General features: G+C 36.0%; 1 protein-coding gene across 1 annotated transcript in view; it reads right to left on the bottom strand.

The window, feature by feature from the left end:
- The window catches only part of LOC145666677 (hematopoietically-expressed homeobox protein HHEX-like), a 44145-nt gene that overhangs the window by 12136 nt on the left and 6756 nt on the right, over positions 1 to 25253 (bottom strand). Inside the window, exons 2-3 of the mRNA XM_081734155.1 lie at positions 5244 to 5416; positions 3740 to 3790 (exon numbers count right to left, since the gene is read on the bottom strand). Coding sequence (XP_081590281.1) covers positions 3740 to 3790; positions 5244 to 5416 — 224 coding nt within the window. The remainder of the gene's footprint in view (positions 1 to 3739; positions 3791 to 5243; positions 5417 to 25253) is intronic.

Raw genomic sequence — 25253 nt, 5'->3', positions numbered from 1 at the left:
AAAATTGATGTAGGAGTCTAATTTCAGTTCTAGAACATTTAATTTAATTGTTAAACCACCAATATAGGATCCTTCATTTGTTTACTGTACAGTTGAAGTGGTGATATCACCGTTGAACAGCAGATTGTATTAGTGAGGGACAGGGGCGCCCGAAGAAGATTTTCTAGAGGAGGGCCCATCTCCGTGGTTGCTATATTACGTCTGGTATTTAACATCCGTGGTTTCTATATTACGTATACATTTTCGTGAGCCAGAGGGGGACCCGAGCCCCACCCTGTCCCCACCTTCGGGCGCCCATGGTGAGGGGGGGAATCCTGAAAGTGGTGTTTCAGTTGTACATAGCTATTGTGGTTCCTATCAACAAGTTACGGTCTGAAGTATTGTGGTTGCTGTCGTAAGAAGTTAACAACATTCAAAGCGTTCAACAGTTCGAATAGGCCAGTTTCAAATGATTGTGACGTGTTTCGTGTATCAATCTTTTATTCTGTGTAGTCCTGTAATTGCAGCATAATGGGAAAAGCAAAAGACCTTTCTCCGCGTAAAATGGAAGTTAACAAAATACTTGTGGTGGAAATAAGATACACACCGCAATACATTGCTAGTAGAGTTGGGATAGAACAAAAATCTGTGTGTAGAATCTCTGTTGAAATGAACAAGAGCCAAAATATGGTTGGGAAGTGTGAACGAAAACCAAAGCTAAGAGGTGTCAGAAAACTAAAAAGATTGGCTCTGGGAAACAGAAGTGCAACTTCTAATAGACTTAAGCATAAAAATGTCTGAGTATGGCGCAGACATTGGCCTGAAAGTGTTCGAAGGATTCTTTGTGACGGGGGAATAAAAGTACACAGTCAAGAAAGAAAACGAAAATTAGAGTCTACTCCAATCATGGCAAACAAGCGCCTCGAATGGGCACGAGGCCCAGAATATTGGACGGCTGACGATTAATCATGTATCTTTGTGTCTGATAAATATTCACAATATATGCGACGTTGACCTGGGAGAAATTCAAGTTGGAATGTCTTTAATAAACCGTGAACTATCCTACTTCAGTCATGTCTGGGGTGTGATCTCTGTCTTCGGGCCTGGAAGACTGTATAGAGAGGACAATGAGGCACGACCAATACCTACAAGTTCTTTAAGAAGAACTGCTTTCCCAGACTGCACTCTGGTTTGATGACGTACAATTCATCTTTATGCATGGTGGAGCTCCATACCACCGGGTCAAAGATGTGACAAAATTCTTCGAGGACAAGAACTTAGTGTTCTTCTGTGGCCAGGCACTAGTCCTGATATGAACCCGATTGAAAACTTTTGGAGCTTCATGAAAGAAAAGCTAAAGAAGAAGCACATTAGAACCAAACTTCAATTGATCAAGGAGATCAACAACTTGTGGTATCACGATGCTGACTTGAAGGCAAAATGTGCTAAACTCGTACATAGGATGCCACAAAGGATAAAAGACTTAATAAAGAATAAGGGATTTTATAAGAAATATTAATCTTTGTGTGAGAGAGAATTTTCTTGTAAGTATTCCATTTCATTTTTTGTTTCCAATTTGGATATACACACTTTATAGTAATTACTTTATAATTTGAATGTTACGTACGCATTTGTTTTATTGATATTGAAAAGCATATGCCACACCCACTAGAAATTAGGACAGCGTTACAAAGTAGTAATTTGGACTAAGTTCGAACGTATTTTCGCACATAATAATACCCGTATTGTCCTATATAACCTAAATTTAGACAATTATTTATTTAGGTTAATTTATTACTTTCCCATTTTGAGCTTTATTATCTACTTGATATTTTTTACATTAACTTGTTAGTCAATAAATACACTTATCCTAGTTATGTGTATCCTAGCTGAAAGAATAGCTAGCGACCCGCAATAGAGTTCAAGATAAAGAAGAGCACGTCACATCATTTGCTGTAATATAAGTATTAAACTTAAATAAACGTACAATAGGTAAATCTCATTTGGATGGGGGCAGGAGGTCGTTTCGGGGAAGGACGAATCTCCATTTGCGCCCTGGTGACTATACCTCTGGGTTGTATGTAATTAATAAAGTAGACTTTAAATTGCTTGATTCATCTTCCTCTCAATGAGTACAGATTTTTCCCAAAGCTGAAAGAATGCCTGCCTGGAAGTGATTTTCATTAGATAACGAAGTCATGAAAGGCAGAAATAAATAGTTTCTGCAGTCGACAATTCTCCTTCCAGAAAACTGAAGATATGTGAAGAAAAATGTATTAATCTTCAAGCTGACTATGTTGAAAATTGAAGTAAGAGCATTGCAATTTTCTTGTATGGAAATAGATCCAGAAATGACCATAGAGATCAAACCTCGTACAAATTCTAGCTTATTTTAAGACTAGTCTTCAACATTGGAATAAAAATCGAAAAATATCCTTCGATTTCACGTTATTATTACGAGAGCCTGTTTACCTGATTCTGTTAGAACTTAGCTTATCTCTAATTGAGATATGTAATTTTCTTCAGTAACCTAGGTATTGAGTCAAATATTGTCTAAATTACGCTTTCTGTAGCCAGTTGCGTGTGAGTAACTCTTGATAGCAGCTATTCATGTGTATAGCAGGTATTCAAAACATTATTTAATCTTTCAACACATACTCGTTATTTCGTTTCATTAACTCACTAGTTGAAAACATTATTTTATCTTATATATAAAAGAGAACGTACAAATCCTTTGTTCCCTCATCACGCTAATACGGCTGAACCAATTTCTTTCATTTTTGGGGGGTTATTAGGATTTGGACCCTAGATGGTTTTTATCATATCACTTTAATTTTCAATTACCAGTGTCTTGAGATAATTGACCATTCAAGTGTCCATAACGTACAAATCCTTTGTTAGTTTATCATAGGTAAAAATAAACGTATTTATATGCAACCCGCATGACCGTGTCACTCGGCGGGTTAACATAAATGACAGGCGATATAATGTTAACATTAGTGCAATCTACTATGGTTTTTATCATATCACTTGAAAGCGAAAAAGTAAAAATTATCTAAGTAACAAAGTTTATTGCGTTCCGGGGTGACCGCAGCGAAGCGGGGCGGGTTAACATAAATGACAGGCGATATAATGTTAACATTTACTGCAATCTTCTATGGTTTTTATCATATCACTTGAAAGCGAAAAAGTAAAAATTATCTAAGTAACAAAGTTTATTGCGTTCCGGGGTGACCGCAGCGAAGCGGGGTGAACGCTGCTAGTAAGAGATAAGAAATTTAAATTCCTTTTCTGTCTCTTACAAGCTTGTGCTAACCTGCATCCAAGCATCATTCACTCATACTCAAATGTATGAACAACTGATTATATAATTGTATCACTGAAATTTCCCTTTGATTAAATTCGCATCTTCCAAAAGCGACAAAAAATCTCATGATTCGGCGTTTCAGGACAGAAATGAAACATTATCATTAGAAAGCCCATTCTAATGAAGTAGTACGAGTAAAATAGCAAATCAAATGTTTACTCCATAAATGGGACAAATTACCATAATTGATTGTGTTTGGTAGCTTCTCATCAGTTGAAGTTCTAAAGTATTGAGTCATTAAAAGTAGTAGAACAGTTATCTATTTTGCATCACTTTCTGTAGTATCTCAATTTTTCTTCTCATTATGTCAGTGAATTAATAACTATTAGGAATAAATAACTCTGTATGATTAAGAATAATACAGTATATGATATCAAAAATAACTAAACTTACTTGACTGGCTCGCCTCCATTTTGCTCGGCGATTTTGAAACCATGTTTTCACCTGGAAATATAAAAACAACAAAACCAAAAAATTAGGTATAGATGTTAACATAAGGATAACTTATATATGCTGGAGAAATTTACAGATCTATAAAGGTATAATTAATGTCTAATCATCTGCATAAACCCTAGGATTCAAATTCGGGACCACTACTATACACATGTGATTACCTTTGCCCAGGTTGCGAAATCATAACAGTTGAAGTGGGAGGAGACAAAAATGTAGAAAAATAGACAAACGCTTCGCTCTGGAATATTTCGACAAGGAAAATTCACATACATCACCATTCATAACTATTAATCTATGAGAGACTAAGAATACCGTTTACCACTAGTTCACCCATTAATTAGACTTACACGTGAAACATATGTTAATTAGCTGTATATATAAATTACTGTAAATAATTACAAACTTTGACAATAGTATCATTTTATTCACCACCAATAAGTTTTTAGTGTTTTTTTTATTATTATTATTTCAATCATCCCCCTGGATTTCGCAACCTGCCTTTGCTTCGAAGCACACACGAATCGACAAGAATGACCACATTATGGATTTTATCTTCTTTTAAAAATAACTTTCATCATAAATTAAATTATATATCAATCAGATACATCTAAAATTCCAATTCCAGATCTAGTGTAAAATTTCAGAGTTTGATTCAAGTTGGTGACGCTAGACAATTCCCGTATAAAAATGACTCCTTAAGAAGTCATCCAACTTGACTAATACTCTGTAGAGTCTTCCAGAGGATACTGAAGTGATCCCTCAACAAGGTTGAACACTTGCACGATTATTAATGAAATATTTATTTATGAATAATGAACAAAATCACCTGAGTCGTTTTTGAGAAAGTTGTCCGAAAAAAAAAACTCACTTCAAGAGTAAACTACCCCTTCTTTATTTTTCGCAGATGAAAAATGGATTTGTAAAATATAAACAAAACCATTAGAATACGTTTTGAGAAAACCGGAAATTTTGATTTTCACACATGCGTAAACTACCCTTGCTTTTAGGAGTAGGAAGAATTTTTAAAATATCCTCTAGAGAATCACATAAAAATCTTAAGTTTAAAATTTGGTCTCAATACATTGAATGTGCTTCAGGACGAACGGACGAACAGACGGATAGGTGTCGAAAAATCACTTTTTCGGTATTTATGGGTCATAAAACGCGTGAATCCGTTGAAATTTCGAATTCGATTTTTTCACGATTACCATACTTTCTTCTCTCCTTTCGTCTTCCGAAAGTAAAAACAGAAAATGAATTCTTCATATAAATCAATGGGCTAAAAAAAATAAATACATTTATCGTAGGTACTCAACACCGTTAATTAGAAGTCAGTTTTTTCTCACATTCACGGGATTTGACGAAGCACGTTATCTAGGACAGAGAATAGTTTAGTGTTTAGAACCAGAAGAGCAGTCTAAGCTTCAGATAAAAATCAACTTACCTGACGATCAGTGAGTTTCAACTCTTCTGCTAGCCTCCGTCTTTCTTCAGGACTGAGATATTTCAAGCCATCGAACCTCTTCTCCAACGCTGTTGTCTGCTCGATAGAGAATCTCACTTGGCCGCCTTTTCTTTTACTACAATGCCTGGTCAGAGCACCCCATCGATCAAAGCCTACAAATATTTAGAAATAATTAATTATGGAAGGAAAGTTGAATGTTACGTTTGCTTGATTGTATTAATAGCATACATTACAATGCCTTCTGAAACATAATCTGATGTATGACCCAACAAAAGTAACCTTCTCGTCCTCTTTCGTTGTTCTTAGATTGTTCAAATATGATGAAAGAATAAAAAGTAAACAGTAAAAAATTTTATGAAGGAATTTTTTACTTCATTTCATAATTTCCCTTTTATTAATAGCTTTAAGATTACATCCAAAATTTCTTCCGTGCACAGAAATTTTCAACATTTCAAGTGTAATTCTCAATGTAGCATTACACTGTTAAGAAAAGTACTTCTTAGGGAAATAGAAAAAAATTAATGTATACTCACATTGAATCAACATTTGTTAAAACAACGACAATCACTATTTTAACGATTTCTACTTTCTATTAGATTTTATTTAATTTTTATTTGATTTTATTTGCTTTTGGGCAGGAGTGGATCCCGGACGGACTTCTGGGGGGGGGGGGTGTAGTGCTACTACTTAGAGCTACTTTTAAGAGCTCCAAACTCTGGGATGAATTTTATTTATACATATATAAAATAAGGTAGTTTCCTCTTCTGAGGGATCGTCCCCTTCCTTGGATCCGCCCCTGCTTTTGGGAATCTGTACGGATAGAGTTGTCTTTATATATATATATATATATATATATATATATATATATATATATATATATATATATATATATATATATATATATATATATTTTTATTATCCGTAAAAGTTGTCTTTCAATGTTGTTCTAACACTATATGATAGATTCCGGAAGCAGAAAAAGCGTAAAATGTTAAAATAGTGACTGACTGACATTATTTTAAGACACAATGATCCAATCAAATTCCGCTTATATGTAATTGAAATAAGAACAAAGGACCCCGCACAAACCTTATGGAAATTGTATTTATGCGACATTGCTTGAAACCATGATATGTTATGGTAGTGGCGTATTTACGATTTTGTTTCGGGAGGGGCTTTGCTAACTTTCGGGGGGGGGGGCTTTGCCTGGAAATGTGAAAATTCTGCAAGATATTTACTTTACTTCACTATACTAAGTAAGATTTCGGGGGGGCTTAAGCCCGGAAGCCACCCCCCTAAATACGCCACTGTGTTATGGATATTGTGATCCTGAGAAAAAGTCTCAATGGGCACAACCACCAATCACTAACCGTTTGGCCACTACAGGACCATTTTTTTGAAAACAGCCTAAGATAACGATGTTCTAGATTTCGGTGAAAATGACTGCAACCGTGATATGTTGTAGATGTGATCCTGAGGAAAAGTCTCAATGAGCACAGCCACCAGTCACTAATCTAAGCCAAATTGAGTACTTCTTTTTTACATATTGAAATAGATTTTTAACAATGTAGAAATGGATAAATAGTAATTGTATTTATTATTAGAGAATTGAATAATTTTAGGTATATATGGAAGCTATGACTCCCGCAGTAACTTATCTATATCCACCACAACTTTCGGTTTCAATATTGATCTACATAGAGCAGAAACAATAAGAGATTGCCGTCTTCTCTACTAACTCTCTATTCAAACCGGAAGTGGCAGAAATCAATCACTTCCAGTTTTAATGTTGATCGCCATACTGTAAAAACGATAATAAATAGCGAGGAGAGCTTTTCTGAAATCAATTAATCGTCACAAGAATGTTCCATTTGCACTCTAATCTTTCCACTGAAACCAGAAATGGCAGCAATCTACCATTTCTGGTTTTAACATTAACTGAGAAAATATCACGCCAGACAAACCAAATTTCTTCATGTAGTGTACAAATAACACTGCTATGTGATATACTTTCATAATTAAGAGCAAGAAATAAAATTAGATATCAGCTTGTATTTTTTTATGGGTAGGTGATGTATTCAGTGTTCAGCTTACATTAATTTTCTCTTTTCTTTCTTTCTTTTTAAATGTAAATTACATGTGTACGTGAAATGTACAGTATTATATTTGTATATGGAAATGGATATAAATTTTCCGTATATTCAAGAAAACAACGAAGTCCTGCTTTACTTCCTTTATATTTCCACTATTTACACACAAACTCTATGAAATAAGATCACAAACTAAACTTCAAGATGCAACATGATACAACAACTTTGTGCCGTGCAACGTGAGTTCCTGTCACAACGACTTGGCAGGTTCCGGATCCAGCTCAAATGAACATGACATCTAGAGCACAGAATATAAGAAGTCTTTATAGGGCAGACGCGTTAAAATATGAGTGAGTTAGAGAAGTATAGGATGGACCTACTAGGAGTTCAGGAAGTTAGATGGGAAAGAAATGGAGCAGTGAAGTCCGGAAATTTTACGTTCTTTTACGTAAAGGAAATAAAAATCACCAAATAGGAACATGGTTTTCCATACGCAATGGGATAATATCATGAATGAAACAGGTTGAATTTATTAATGGTAGACTTTCTTTTATTATTCTCAATGGTCGGTGGTATGATATTATTGTTTTAAATGTACCAATAGAAGGTAAGATTTTTCATTCCAAATAATAAAAAAATGAGGTTCTAATCAGTGGTGCTATTCTAATTTTTAAACAACCGGTTCTGTATATTTTATATCTAAATATGTAAGTATAATATATAAATAGATACCGGTAGCTATAATTCTCCTGTGACATGTAACAAACCTATACAGCATACTATATAATACAAGGTAGCACTTCGAATATCTTCGAAACGGATCGTTGAAGATAAATGGTTCTCAAAAGTATTGCAAAGGCCTTTATCCAGCCATGGATAGACAATTGTTGATAATGTTATGTATGTGTTTCAAATATAAATAACCATTACAACTTCATTCATTTAATACCAATTCTCGTTCTTGATATCTGGGCATTTGAGATTAAGAAATAAACGCTTATACCTTGTTTATCCCTGTAACTGTAAGAATTTCTAAGAACAAAGACACTTAAAGTTTTCAATTTCCTCCGCCCTCCATTAATCTTCTGGTGTGTACAGGGCAAAGTAACGTTCTTCAAATATGTCAATTGCTTTTGTCTGTGAAACATTTCTATTCTAAAAGCTCTCCCTTCCAGCTGAAATTTACAATACACACACTTGCTATGCTAATAGAAACACAAGAGATACAGAAATCTTATCTGCATGGTTTATTTACGATTTCCGAGAATGGGTTCTGCCAGGTTCACGCGTATATATCCAATTTATTTAATTTCTTTCTTTCAATCTTGGCTAGGTCATGGTTGTATGTTGTGTTTATGTCTGGGTATAACAAATGGTTTTGCGAACTCGAAATATTTTAACAACCAGTTCTACCGAACCGGTGCGAACCGGCTAAATAGCACCACTGGTTCTAATAAGTATAAAGTTGAGAAACACCCCCTCTCAGTTATTTATCAACGAAAATCCGAAATACTACATTTTAAATCTTTATAACCTTGATGTTTTGGATAGAGGCACAAAACATTAAAAAAATAAACTCAAACACGAATGTTACATTTCTCAGTTTAGGATCATCTTGTAAATATTTCTAATGCTTTTGATTGATTTTCCTAGATTCTTCTTCTTACACATTTTGTCATCAATTTACAACTATTCTTCGGTAATGCTTACTTTCCGAACATAAATTTCATTACTAACTTGTAGCAACCTCATGGAACACAACATACTGGACAACATTTTACGTAAAAGCTCACTTCAAGTCATTTAACTAGATTAAGAATATATCAATAGTTATTTGGGTTTTCTCATAACTACATGAAGCAAAGTTAGAGCATCCGCCGTACCTAAGTAGTAGATTAAGCGTCAGCAAATGAGAGATCTTGGTTCAATTCTCTGCCAGTTGAACTATGAGATCTTTTTGTCATACATTTATATTTCTAGCAATTCTAGCAAGTAACAATTACAACTACATGCAAGTATTTCCAGATAGAAATAACTGTCAGACTCGAAGATGTGGCTTATTTTCGTAATTTTTATTCTTAAACAGGAACATGTCAGCAAATACGTCCTTAAAAATGTTACCAAATCGTAGTTTAATATCGAAATTTGATTCCACTTTATCATCAAAAACTTTTCTTTCAAGATAACATATGGTGTGCGTGCTTGCATAAATCTAACGTAACATTTTCGGTAACTAACCGAGAAATGAAATTATTCTTAAGAGTCTTCTTTGAATATTATAATTAATGCTCATTTAGTAGATAAAAGTGTATTTCCGTATCCCAATATCCTTTATATAATTCATTTCGTCACTACTGAAGGATTTTAAAACTTAGATACTAATTAGTTCCTGTGTAGTAGCGATAAGCGCAAGAGTCTTGGTCTTGCATGCAAGACCAAGGCCAACACCAAGGGGTGCAAGACCAAGGCCAAGAGTCTTTCACACCTACCGGCACTGCTTGAATTTTTTTATATAATGTAAAACAGAAGGAGATGGATGTTTTGACTTCAGTAAAAATGCTGCTGGAGTGAATGTGTTCCCAGTAGCTTATGCAATCCGTGTGAGTCGATCTGCACCTGTAGCTTATAGCAACAGTATGTCGTTTTCTGAATTGGTTGTTCGCGTTTTCTGTAGATATTACTCGTTCTAAAGCCACACAGGTATCATCTCGCACAATGTGAGCTTTTTTGGACAAACACCGTGTGCGTGGGTTTTCTCGGTATTTTTTCGTTTCCTCCTACTTTATTTATTCCACCATTTCAGTCATTTCTCATCATCACTGTCTCCCTTAGCCTTGCTGTACAATCGTGGGAAATTAAACTAGATACTCCATTTCATTCCAAAGCATATTGGTGGTGTTCTTCTTCAAAAACTAAAGAGAAATGTAGTATTGAATCGGTAATACCGTACACCATAGGTGTCGACTACATGGGTATGGCCTTGGCTCCGAGACTCTAGCATCCGTTGTAAATTTTCACTGTGTACTCTTAAAACTAATATCGAAATAACATTTTCATGACATTGACAAAAACTTAGTGCATATGACCGCAAGTTTGATTTGATGGGCGGATGCTTATACATTGAATAATTGTTTATTAATATAACTTTTAGCCTCCTTAGGTATACGGCACATTGAGGATTGAACGATGTAACATTATACTAACATTATACTACAACAATAAATTATATTATAAAATTGAAAGTGACTATTTTTGTGACCCCGAATCTCTTGAACCAGCCGACGATCTCCATCAAATTTTCAACATAGATGAGGTTTGGGTCTGGGAGTGTTTTCGTCATTTCACTTTGACAATAAAACTTATGGGAGGGGAAAGGAGGAGTTATAAAATAATAAATAAAGCTTAATAACTCTTGAACCAAACGACCAATCTCGATCTAATTTTTAACATAGATGAGGTTCAAGCCTGGAATGTTATCTGTCAGTTCACTTCGACGGAGCAATGTCGGGGGGAAGGAGGAGGAGGAGATGTACAAATATCAATATAAATAAAAATAAAAATGACTAAGTTTGTGACTTAATAACTCTTGAACCGATCTCAATCAAATTTTTAACATGTATGAGGTTCGGTCCTGGAAAGTTTTTTTTAGTTTGTTTCACTTTGATGGTAGAACCTAGGGGAGGAGGAAGGGAGGGATATATACATATATATAAAATTAAAAATATAAGTGCTGTCTTTGTGACTTCATCACTTTTGAACCAGCCAATCGATCTCAATCAAATTTTCAACATAGATGAGGTTCTGACTTGGGGGTGTTTTTTTAATCAAATCACTTTGACGGTAGGACTTAGGGTAGGCGGTGGGGATGGAAAATATACAAAAATAAATAAAATTTAATAACTCTTGAACCACCCGACCGAACTCGATCTCATTTTCAACATAGATGAAGATCGGACCTGAGGTGGTTTTGTCATATCACTCTGACGGTGCAGTTTAACGGAGGAGGAATGAAAGATATTTTAAAATGATCGAAAATGACCGATATTAAAATGGAGTCTATAGTTTTAGGGATCGCTGAGATAAACAGTGACACTTCCAATGCTATTTAAATCCAAGTTCAGCTCCGTAGCTTGGCGGAGGGAAGAGAAGACATATATAAAAACGATCGAAAATGACAAATATTATTGTCGAATCCATAGTTTCCCAGTTTGCTGAGTTGAATACTGACACTTCCGATACCGTTTACGACCAAATTCAGCCTCGTTACTTGGGAAGAGGGAGATACATAATAATGATCAAAAATGACCAAATATTGGTGTCGAATCCCTAGTTTTCGGCGTCGCTAAGGTGAACAGTGATACTTCCGATCCCGTTTAAATGCAAATTCAGCACCGCAACTTGGGGGAGGAACTGATATATAAAATTATCAAAAATTACCATTATCAATGTCGAACTCATGGTTTTCGAGGTCACTGAGATGAACAATGACACTTCCGATGCCGTACCTCGCAACATGGGGGTGAAGGAGATATATAAGTTTATTGAAAATGACCGATATTAGTGCCAAACTCTTAGTTTTGGGGATCTCTGAGACGAACAGTGACACTTCTGATGCCGTTTAAATTCAAATTCAGCTACGCAACTTGGGGAGGAGGAGGAAAATATAAAATAATCGAAAATGACCGATATCAGAGAGCTCTTTAGTAATAGTAAAAAGTGACTGACTAGCGAAATATATTATTATTATTATTATTATTATTATTATTATTATTATTATTATTATTATTATTATTATTATTATTATTATTATTATTATTATTTAAGTTTAACCCAACGAAGTGGGTAATTGATGCTAGTAATCCATATTCACAAGTGAGACTTCAAATAACTTGGAGTTTGATGCCGTTATTTTGTATTTCCAATACAGATCAAAATATTTATATAGATTGAATTTACACAAAAGACGTAGACAGTTGAATCGTTTTCAGTTTCCATTCAAATTATTCTAAAATATTAAGAGGTTTGATTATAATAATTATTGTTCTAAATTTCTCTCTCTCTTTTTTTAGTCAATATTGCTAAATATATAATGATCTTCATAATAGCTATTCTGCCATGATTGGCAGGTTACTTGCTGCAACTGAGAAGCTTCGACGTTCGGTGGTCCTCAGCTAGTCTCTTCGTCTTGACGTAGCAATTTTCTGTTTAATACCTTCCTTCAACTAGTCTCCTTCACTCCCTCCCTCTCTTTCCTTCCACAATACCCTCCAGCACGTCCCTCATAATACAGTTCTTCCTCAGCCAATATCCTAACCAGTTCCTCTTCCTCCTCTTAACAATATCTAAAATTCTTCTTTTTTTTCCTACTGCTAATTTTTTTAACACCTTCTCATTCGCTGTCCGTTCAACATAGCTAATTCTTTCCTTTTTCTCCAGGCCCATGTATCGAAAGCCTGCAATTTTTTCATCACTTTTGCGTAATGTCAATGTTTCTGCCCCATAGAATATTGGAATCTGTAAAACAACCTCAATATTTAATTGGAAGTTTGATTAATACAAAGATTAGCTAATCGTAGTTGAAGAGAAAAATCTGACGCCTTTAGAGTGTAAAAAATAATTTTGCATTTCATGGTATATCAATAATCTGTGCCGTCTTGATTTTCTTTCATGCGTCTCAGGGGTAGCATCCCCAGTTTGGGAACCAGTGGAGTGTTGGATCTGTTAAAAAATATAAACAGATTACGAAACGTTGTGATTTAGGCATATCTTACAAGTACTGAAGTGTGGGCATCCATTAAAAAAGGAAAGGCCATCACCTATGTTGTACACTATCATGATACTTACACAAAGTTAAACTATATTACATTTAGAAACATGCATTATATTTCCGTTACTATTGGCGCATTGTAGAGTTTATTATCCCTTATATCCATAGTAAAATTTACCTGGGAAAAGCTTGAGATTTCTTAAATGCAAGACTTGCAAGACTCTTGCATGCAAGACCAAGACCAAGACTGGGTCTGCAAGAACAAGACCAAGGGTTCCAGTGCAAGACCAAGACCAAGACTGGATGTGCAAGATCAAGACCAAGACCAAGACCACCCCGGTCTTGGTCTTGCATTTGCTCATCGCTGTGTAGTTCCTTGAATCGCTTCCGATATATTCAAGTTTTCAACCCAAGGCGATTTAAAATATGAAATTTCGCATTTTGAGTCATTTATAACTCTGAAAGGAGGTGTTTTCGATCTATATTTATCACAACTTTTTTGTCTTTCATTTAATACAAGAAATCATCTCGCTTTCGAAGTTCGGTCATCAAATTTCTAAACATACTGTATATTGAACACATGGAAGAGGACAAATCGCAGTAAGCAACCAAATATCAACAAAATGACTCTTTTTTAGGTGCATGGTGCTGTTAAAATTATTTCTGTAAAATACGTATTTTTATATATAAGTACGTATTTGAGACCGATAGCATTTACTTGTACACTGAGAAAAATACGTTCTCCGGACAGCGATATATTGTACAAATATACGAAATCCTCTTGCTTACTACAGAAATCAGTATCAAGCATACGTTATCCGTATGCTACATAGGCACTGCCCTTAGGTGTTACATCATGCCGTTGCAGGACGTCTGATATCTAACAGTTTTCCGCATATCACACGCATATACTTATGTTACCTTCGTCAGCTATATGTTATATACGTCCATTTGTATGTGAGTTCCTGACCGCCTACATTGTTTCATACGGAAAGTACGTATAGATGGAACACATATACGGAAAGTATTATAAAACATGCGTTTTCAGTTATACGTCTGCTGTACGTTAAGTCCAAAAACTACAGGAATTACGCATGTAACCTATCTTTTTAAGTATGCCACCTACATTTTTTTTTCTCAGTGTACTGAGAGATTTGATGATGCGTAGCACCAGAATAAAAAGGTGTGGGGGCTTAGTCTCTTAGGAGGCGGATCTAGAAGGGAAAAGCTGGGCGACAGCCACAACCCAGACTATGATAGGTATAGAATGAGTTTACTATAAACTTTCAAAAAATATATAGCTTAAATTATTTTTGACACTCAAGAAACTTTAGGGCCTATGCCACCCGGACCGAGGCTAGATCTGTCACTGCTCACGAGGAAACGGTCTCAAGTGTAAACAACCGATTTGGCTGGGGTCCGGATATGTGTTACGGGAGACCAAAGTAGGAGACACGTATTTTGGCGTTTGGGCTCATACGCAGAAATTTCCGCAATACGGGGCCCCAAAGTGCCCCTACATGCTATAACTAGGAAGCGAATGAAGTTACTTATACACAACCGATTTGGCTGGGGTCCCTATGTGTGTTACGGAAGACCAAAGTAGGAGACACGTATGGGCCCAAACGCCAAAATACGTCTCTCCTAATTTGGTCTCCTGTAACACATATCCGGACCCCAGTCAAATCGGTTGTGTACAAGTAACGTCATTCGCTTCCTAGTTATAGCATGTAGGGGTACTTTGGGGCCCCATATTTCGGAAAATTCTGCGTATGGGCCCAAACGCCAAAATACGTGTCTCCTAATTTGGTCTTCCGTAACACATATCCGGACCCAAGCCAAATCGGTTGTGTGCAAGTAACGTCATTTGCTTCCTAGTTGTAGCATGTGGGGGCACTTTGGGGCCCCGTATTGCGGAAATTTCTGCGTATGGGCCCAAACGCCAAAATACGTGTCTCCTAATTTGGTCTCCCGTAACACATATCCGGACCCCAGCCAAATCGGTTGTGTACAAGTAACGTCATTCGCTTCCTAGTTATAGCATGTAGGGGCACTTTGGGGCCCCATATTTCGGAAATTTCTGCGTATGGGCCCAAACGCGAAAATTCGTGTCTCCTAATTTGGTCTCCCGTAACACATATCCGGATCCCAGCCAAATCGGTTGTTTACACTTGAGACCGTTTCCTCGTCAGTCTGCTCGGGATTCGCCTAAATTTAGCCCTGTCAAGCAGGAAACTCATTACTAATTTGTCCTAGTCCTGCAGTCTAAACCAAAAATAAAACCTGAATTGCATAAGGCCTCTTCTCGCTTCTGACCTTTCTGAATTACGAAAAAAACCGACAGCCTTATTATTATTACCACATCTTAGAAAACTAGTTCAATATCACGTTTAAATGTCTTACAGATGACCTTAAATTTTCCGATGGTCGATAAAGCAATACATATATTTAGTTTAATTAGCCTACGCATAAGGAAGGAAATATAAAATTTAAATTACATCCTGATTACACAAATCAAAATGGCGAAACTAAAACGATAAAGGGAAAGAATTGCACTATTAGTCACAATGTAGATAAATTTAATTGTTTCCCTGGTTTAAGTGGATTGCACACAGATTATCGGATAAGCGATTTCCTGTTTGTCTAGAGTGAGAAAAAGGAAACTGTGGTTGTTCGCGACGCAACAAAAACGGAAAAAAATTAAATTAATTAAAAGTACAGTAATAAGCTCTACTTATTTTTCTATTTTTGTTAGAATCCTAAGCAGTGTTCTAGGGGAGAGGACAAGATGGTTAGCACCCCCTAGTAGCTTCTCCTGCCCTCTCAAACATATTGTATTCTAATGTATGTCAAGTAATATAAAACTGTCTTTTTTCAGTATACAAAGAACCTTACCCCTCCTCAAACATTTTTCTGCCCTTCCGTTTGCCTCCCAAAGAAATTAAAATTCTCGTCGTCATTGGTTAAGATGTTGCTATAATCTGTATGGGGAGGCTATAGATATGATCTACACTGTAATACAAAAAAAAAATTGAAACTCTATTCACTTATATACACTGGTGCAAATCCCGGGGGATGAGGGAACATGTCCCCAATCTTGGAACTGGGAGGACATCCCCCCCAATAAACCGATTTGAAATGTGTTTTTTGGGGAGAAATGTGATTGTTTGTGTCCGACTGCCACTTCATCTACATGACCTGATATATAATTTACAACAAGTTCACCTCAGAAATCAGGTTCATCTACCGTAATATGAGTCTCATCTCCCTCTCCCAGAATAAGCCTCAAATCTGCCCGCCTCCCAATGTTGAAGATAGATTTGCTCCGATGCTTATATATGCGTGTGTGTGTGTGTGTATGTGTGAAGGTGTGTGTGGGGAGGGGTAGACCTTGGTTCAAGTTAGCTGGGAATGTATAAAGTTTATCGTATTAAAGTAGTACGATATACGGTATATAAAGTATTAGGGGTCGTCAACAGATTACGTAACGCGCCAAAGGGAAAAGGTGGTTCGGGTTTGCGTTACGAAGTATGACAAAGGAGAAGGAAGGGTTTACGTCTTTGTTACGAAACGCGATTTTTTTGCTGTAAATTTTACTTTTATTCTCAGATTTATATGCAATCTTTTAAACAAGTAATTTTATTCAGTTCTTTTCTTGTTTTATAAAGAAATAAGCAGAATACTCGTTCTTCTCGGGTTCTTCCCAGTTGCGGACGTCTCAATTGCGGACGCTGCTCTTATCTGTTAAAATCTTTCCCAGTTGCGGACGTACAGGTGTTGTTTGGAATTTCCATGACTCGATTACGAAGCAACCAGAATTGTTAGTCCCAATTGCTGACGCGTGCGGGAAAAGAGGTAAGGTATATTAATAACAAGCAGCAACGTTGCCACATTTTTCATTTCATTACATTTACTACCCTACCCTCAGCAACGAGAAGGACTTTTTGTTGCAAGAATAAAATTTGCTGAAAAGAGATTCATTCAGGGGTGTAGCTAGTAAGTTCTTATAGGGGCATGACTTTTTCAGGGGCCTTAGCCTTTTTACAATGTCGAAATAAAATTCTCCTCACAAATTTTTAGTGAGGAGAATTTTATTTCAAAAAATAAGATGGGAACCGCCCCCTCACACAAGGATTTCGTATCCTCTATGCAACTTTCCTTTACACTTAACCAGGCTTAGGACTGGCAGTGTCAATGTTGAAACTATTGGCACTGGCGTGTTTACAAGTTGCAGGAGAATAGCCACTGTCGAATATTATGCCTATATGAGAATGAGCTTGCAGTTCTCCTTTGTCAGGTAGTGAATTATATACAATATTTACACAAACCCCTTATATATAGTATTTATACAACTCTCTGAACATATGCTATGCATCGCAAACACTTCTTGATGTTACCAGTATCCTGAAATTCCGCAAGAATTCTATGCATTCTTTTGTCTAATAGTATTGCCGATGTCTTTCTTCTTTTTCCGCCAATTTTTAAATCCAAATGATCGTACAGAAAGTCGCTGTGCCGAGCTTCATCCTTGAGAACTCGGACTAACTCTGAGACATTTGGGTGTGCTTTGTTTGTAATAGAACGCAGTCTGTTGTGCCAGCCTTCGAGTGCGTTATTCGTCCTGTGCCTTGTGTTATGGCAGTTCCAAATCTCTGTAGTAAAAGTCGAGTTCTCCAACCACTGGACGACGAAATAATCATACAATTGCTGCAGTTTACTGTCTTCTTGAATACACAGCCAACCATCAACGACTTTATCTATTGGCAAGTGTGTCAAAGCAGCACACATTCTAATGCACAACCTAACCTCATCATCATTTGTGTACTCTTGTATAAGCCCTACTTCTTGCACTTTTCTCCATAGGCACTGGTTGAAATGAAAATTGCATCCTTTAACCTGCGCTTCTGGAAATACATACCGCAATGCGTTTATGGATTACTCTTCGAAGTCAACCATTATCCATTCCGGTTTTCACTCAGGGACTTGTCCCTTAATTCCTGCGAAAAGTCTCTCGTATATTTGCTGTCTTTTGCTTGGCAGAAGAGCAAACACAATCGGAACAATATTGGTTTCTTCACCGCTGCTACCATTGTCGGCATGCACTGTATAAAGCTTGGCAAACAGTTTGCTGCACGTTTTGAATGTTCCATCCATAAAAAACACTTTACAACTTGCAAGAATATTCCTTCCATTTCTGCTAGCAAATGCCAGTATCCTGTCTTCGCCTGCATCATCTAAAAGAAGAAAATAGAATCCATCTCGGAAATGAAGAATATCAGAAGAAAGTTCAATATCCTGAGCTGTTTTCCACGATGTGTTTCCAGAGTGATTCCTGCAGCGGTAAAGACAAGACTTTAAAGAAGAATACTGCGGCACGTTAGCCACCAAATCATAACCCTGGTCATATAAATCAGCGAACTCTTCTTTATATATTTTCCAAATAGGTTGATCTTCTTCCCGGACTCGCTTCTCTGCGCTTGATATTTTCTTCTTCACTTCAGCTACTGCAACGTCCGATAGAGACGAATGTTTGAAACCCAGAGCACAACATTGTCTTTCGTTGACATTCGCCCTTTGCAACTTTTGGATTTGTCGTAGATGCAAGCCCAAGTAATACTTCCATTTTTATTCCTCCTGTCGAAAGAGAAGTTATTTAAATTTATTAGTTTTGCATGATAATTTACTTAATTGCTTGTTTTGAAATTACTTAATTCCTTGTTTTAGAAGTCATTAACAAAAGCTTGTAGTTTGTAGAATATTAGTAGATTAAATATTTAATCATAATCGACTGTTTCGCATACGCTCATCGACGAGGAATATTTAACGTCCGAGGAAAATTTCTTACAAAGATTTATAAGAAGATCCATTTCTCAACGTAATTGCACGCTAACTCCTAGCCTAAAATCTTATGATGAATAATAAAAGGAGAGTAATAAAATGAAATTTAGTGGAAAGGTTCATTTCCATGAAAAACTGAACAACACACAACGTAATAACCTCAACTATAGGCTCATTCTACATGTAAAGTAGAAGAAAAAAAACATGGAAGAAAAAAATAGTACCTCCGGAAATGTGACGTTAAAAAAAATCCACTAACGCTAATAGGAGAACCTCTGAAATATGTTTCCTTTTGAACAAAACATAACCCAAAGAGATGAACGACGCGGCTAAGTAGAAACGACTAACTTTATACTATGATTCCACCCAATACGCTCCCATTTTCATAATTCTTGTTAATTAGATAGAGCTCATCCCGAATATTCATTAAAACCACTGAAATGTGATTTTCAAATGTAATAATAGTAATAATAAATTAAGTGGTCTTTTTAAAAAATAACTACAAGCTTTTGTTAATGACTTCTAAAACAAGGAATTAAGTAATTTCAAAACAAGTAATTAAGTAAATTATCATGCAAAATTAATAAATTTAAATAACTTCTCTTTCGACAGGAGGAATAAAAATGGAAGTGTTATTTTGGGCTAGCATCTACGAAACTTTCCTTCACTAACAATTTGCTGGGATAAATGAAATTAAATAATGCACAAATCTGCAAAATAATTACAGGAATTCTGATATAATTTACATGTATTTCATATGTAATTAATGGATAAACTAGTGTTAACAGTATCTCTAATATTACATAGCTTTATAATTATAGATGCTCGTATACTGACAAATTTGAATTCTTTATATGGAGGCAGGGTAGTAAATGTAATGAAATGAAAAATGTGGCAACGTTGCTGCTTGTTATCAATAGATCTTACCTCTTCTCCTGCATGCGTCCGCAATTGGAACTAACAAGTCTGGTTGCATCGTAATCGAGGCATGGAAATTCAAAACAACACCTGTGCGTCCGCAACTGGGAATGATTTTAACAGATAAGAGCAGCGTCCGCAACTGGGACGTCCGCAATTGGCACGGATTCGTTCTTCTCACGGGGAGAATACGTTTCATTATGGACATAAAGAGCATCAAAACTGTCACCAATCAACTTGGGGAGCCCAAAAACTATGAATTCAACACAAATAACGGTCATTTTCAATTATTTTTACATGTCACTATCCCCCCTTAGGAGTATAATCACGAAAGAAATAAGTCAGCCAAGCAAGAGGAGAAAATGTTCACGTGAGTTTTTTTCTTCGAGAGATTTGCTGCTTTCACGTGAGGTCTGGAAGCAGCTCTCCCAAACAAATCCAGTGTCTGCTGAAAAGTAATGTTCTTTTGAATACTAAGCTTAGTGCTATATTATTAGTAGAAGACAAATAATTCATGCATAGTAGTTTACAAGTGCCAGATTACCTATTATAATTAATTTAGATATCTAAATACTCATGATCTACTCACAGGTAATTGAGGAGTGAACAATGAAAAGTGATTTCGGAAATTCAAGACTGCATTATTGATCTAAGACTATGAAATGAAATGAGAATTTTAACATCGCACAATTATGTCCTGAAGGCTAAAGGAAACAGATGATGAGTGAACAAAATGATTAATGAAAGAAACTGAGGAATGAAGTGGAAGGCAATAAAGAACTCTTAGACACCAATGGACACAATGCTGTTCAACACAAACTTACATAGTATAGCCTGGAATCGAGCCTATGACCTTGAAACCAAAAGTCAGCCCTCTATCATTGAGTCACTATACTCTAATTATGACGGAGAGGTACTCCCGATTCCGACGTCGATTGGTTGGGTGGTGGAGTGATTTGGAGTTTAGTATTCTGTTCAGCGCCGAGGCAATTTAAGAAGTGGACCTATATCTCAACGTGGAATCTGAACCACATAAACTCCCACCAGGAATCGATCCCAGGTCTCCCATGCCGAAGATGAGCACTCTAACTATTACGAGGGAATTCCCCACGCTCCAGTGGTGCTATTGAGCCGGTTCGCTAGAACCGGTTGTTAATATATTTTCAGTTTGCAGAACCATTTGTTAAACCTGGACAACTGTAAAGGACAAACCTGGACAGCTACAGTGTTAAACATATGCCGCCTTATACAGATTCGTTTTTTTTATAAAGAATAGTGTCATACTAAAAGGCTGACTACTACAGGAACCATATGCTAGTCGTACTTTTTAGTATGGCACAAAATACATTTCAAAATGACTCTGCATAAGGCCCATGATCTCTCAGAACAAAGTATAAGCGTTTATTTCTTAATCTCAAATGCTCAGATATCAAGAATGAGAACTGCGATTACATTTGTATAGTTGTGAGGGTTATTTATATTCGAAACACATACATACAGTGGCGTATTTAGGGGAGTGGCTTCCGGGCTTAAGCCCCCCCCCCCGAAATCTTACTTAGTATAGTAAAGTAAATTAAATATCTTGCAGAATTTTCACATTTCCAGGCAAAGCCACCCCCGAAAGTTAGCAAAGCCCCTCCCGAAACAAAATCGTAAATACGCCACTGCATACATACCATTATCAACAACGACGTAAACTTCGTGATTTTTGCTAGTGTTGTTCACGAAGGGGATCTCTCTCGTCTCGTGGAAATTCAATTTCGTTTTCAAAAAGGTTTAACTATTTCTATTGTACGACGTCGTCTTGTCTCGTTTTCTCAACACTACGCAGTAACACACACATGAGTAGATAGCATATGTATCAGTTTTCAGTATTATATCGTTTCGTTTATTCGTCATACATTTCAATTAAAAGATCATATAGTTGTAGCATCTCTACTATCGTATAGGTTGTGTTTTAAATATCCTAATCATCTATTGCGTAATTGCTGCTCGTGAAATTTTCACCAATATTGTTTCAATTATTTAAGTCAACAGGTTTCATTATTTCTCTTTGTTAAGGGGGAAGTTTGGGTCACAAATTCTTTATAAGTGAGATTAGGAGGTTAAGGGAGAATCGTGCTTAGTCTTGAAGGAAGTAGTAAAAAGAAAAGAAAAAAAAAACGTTAGGTAACAGGAATAAGAAAGACTTTGTAGTTGAATATTATGCTGTCCACACCAAACGAAAAATTTTATTTTCAGTTGGACAATGACCCAGACATCTTCATCTTCCATTAAATAATCAAGGATCAGATCTCATATAAAACGCTTCAACAAAACTGTTGATCGAAAGTGTTGAGAAATAAGATGTTTCATTCACTATGTGTACGGCGACACTTGGTCGAAAATGTGTTACGGCTTTTTCAGTCCAGCCATTCTGAGTGAGGTTTTTCTTCGGTTTTCCTCATTCATACCAGGCAAATGCCGGGATGGCACCTAACATACAGGTCCCAGTTCACTTCCTTCCTTTCCCATTCTTTTCTTCCTTCGTCACTAATTGACTCCATGCCTCCTCGAATCAATACGGAGATAGATAATCATTGTTCGTGAACACGCTATTAGGTTTAAAATTATAAGATTTTTGTGTTTATTGAAAAGTGTTTTGTTCAAGACTATGTATTAGTTTGAAGATATGAAGTGTTCACGAGCAGAAGGAAAAAATAGTTCTAAGCATTTGGAATTGCTAAGACAGTCTGAAATATTTTATCTTGTTCTTTTTGTTTAATAAGTGTAACTATTTTTTTCTTTTTCTATGGGAATTAACAATTCTTTTCTATTCCTTCATTTTTTTACTGGAATTAGGAAAAACATTCTGAACAATTTTGAAACACACAAGGCCAAGGCGTAGATAAGTAGAATATTTTATTTTGTTATCTGTGCGAAATATATTTTTTCTTTGTTTCTTCCTATATATGAGAATTAACATTTCCCTTTATTCTTATTATGGAAATTAGAAAATAGATATTCAGAAGAGTTTTGGTTATTAAACAGTTAATGCCAAGAAATAAGCGTATCTCCTTGAAACAAGCATATCTTTTTCTTTCTTTCTTTCTCTCTTGACTCTTATCTAGTCGATCGCCTGAAGGCAAAACATCGCACAGCAAACAAGCTAATTCGACACGTGCCAATGTATCATCTGAGCAGGGTTGGATGTTCATTTTTTCTCTTTCCTGCTTTCATGAAAAAATATGTGTCTTCCCTGTTGTACTAATGAGAGATGAATTTGGATTTAAACGGCATTGGAAGTGTCACTGTTCATGTTAGCGACCCGGAGATTTAACATTAATATCGGTCATTTTCGATCATTTATATATATATATATCCCTTCAAGTTGTGGAGCTGAATTTGGATTTGAACGACGTCGGAAGTGTCGCTGTTCATCTCAGAGACCCCGAAAACTATGGATTTGACACTAATATCGGTTATTTTCGAACATTTTTATGTATCTGCCCCTTCCCTAAGTTGCACCTTACAACGTGAACTGCTGATAGGAACCAGCCAAGCCCGAACCTCACGTAGGTTGAAAATTTGATTGAAATCAGTCGCGTGGTTCAAGAGTTAAGTTACAAATATAGAAACTTTCATTTTTATATGTGTATAGGTCTATAGATAAATAAATATTTCTATTGTTTTGGAAAATTGCGAAGTATACCCTATATAAACGTAATCATACGGAAGGGATTCGAAGACGCTCTAGAGACCAGAATGACTGGTGACGAGCCCTGTGTGTATTACAATACAATAAAACTCCGTTTTGTGGCTATCGCAGCATTGCATTTACGGCACACGCTTATCTGGAGTTAGTTGTTAGTGATCCTAACCCCCGCTTGAAAATGCCCTCGCGTTCCTACTCCTATCGCTATTTCTGAGAATATTATTCAAAAACTTTTGATTTGTATCATTACGCACTCTTTTCTTCTAAGGTGTTTTGCATGTGAAAGAGAACCCCTTTTTCGTGAAATAATATTTTCCACGACTGAACGATCCACGATTTGCAGTTGTCCGATATTCAGCTCGTACTGATTTTTATTATTATTATTATTATTATTATTATTATTATTATTATTATTATTATTATTATTATTATTATTATTATTATTATTATTATTAGATTTGAATAGTTCTGAAGAAATCGAGTTTATTCGCATTCTCGCATGATTTAGGACAAGAAGAATTTGAATAAGGGGTAAACCGAAGTCCAAAGCCCAAAGAAGATGTTCGAAAGCTTGTTCACAAACGAGATGTTCCTGCCCCTTCACGTGTACAACCACTTCGAGCCTGTGGTTGACGAGAAAGAGAACTTTACATCGTCGATACCGACGAACTTCAAATGCACTAAGCACTCTGGATTCCTGAAAAAGAGATCGATTTCATTTTTTTAGATCCTGTTTCACTTGCATCTTCCGGCAGTATTTCCTCCTTGTCATCATAGGTGACCTAAAAGGATGGGTGCTATCTTCTTGGGAAAACAACAATATATATACAATTTTGAAGAATTAGAACTGGTTAATTCAGGGGTGCCCACAAAGGGGTCTATGACGCAAACTGCGTCATTGAAATATTTGGGGGGGTTAAAAATCTATATAAATATGTTTGAGGGGGTGTAAAAATTAATCGAAAAGATTTTTTTCGTGGAAGAACACCTACTGATAGACAATTGAGGGGGTGCGTCATGGACATGAGGGGAGGCACCACTGGGTTAATTAAACAATCTTATGGGGTTAAAGTCTTATTGCGGTTCTACCATTTTCTAGTACTTTGTTTTGTTGGCGAAAAAACACTACAAATATACCGAGAATACAAGCATTTTGTAATAAAATGTTCTGCTATTTAAAAGTTTTTTATTGTAATAACCCGAAAATAAGCAAAATTGGTGAAAAACAAAAGTCAAAAAGTGTTAAGTAACAAAGGAAGGAAAGGTACGACCTTGCATTACGAAATGTGATAAGGGGAGGAGGGGTAAAATTGGTCAAAAATAACGTTACGTAATATACGAGCGGCCCCTATACACTAGGGTTGATATATTACTCGATTTTAGTGGGTATCACCCGATTTTCAGGTCCTAAGTTCGTCCTCCGCTTAATCATATCTTAATTACGAAAAACCATCTTTTTTTTTTATTGGAGAAAAATTTAAGACGACTTTGTTCATTAAGTGTTGTTATATTCAACGTAAACCGCTAAAAATTGAATTGCGGTATCCTTAGCATTTTGTTAAATTAGATTCATCATTAATATTTTTTCTCTTAAAATATTCATGCTGTATTTCTTACATTGTGAAACAGTGGTAATGTTGTTAGTACGATTTCAAGTAGCAATCTTTAAAAATGATTAGAAA

The sequence above is a fragment of the Thermobia domestica genome, chromosome 1 (genome assembly GCF_964235325.1).
Source record: "Thermobia domestica chromosome 1, izTheDome1.hap1.1, whole genome shotgun sequence".
Taxonomy (NCBI): domain Eukaryota; kingdom Metazoa; phylum Arthropoda; class Insecta; order Zygentoma; family Lepismatidae; genus Thermobia; species Thermobia domestica.
Note: the sequence above shows the minus strand (reverse complement) of the source record. Positions and strands in the feature narration are given on the sequence as shown.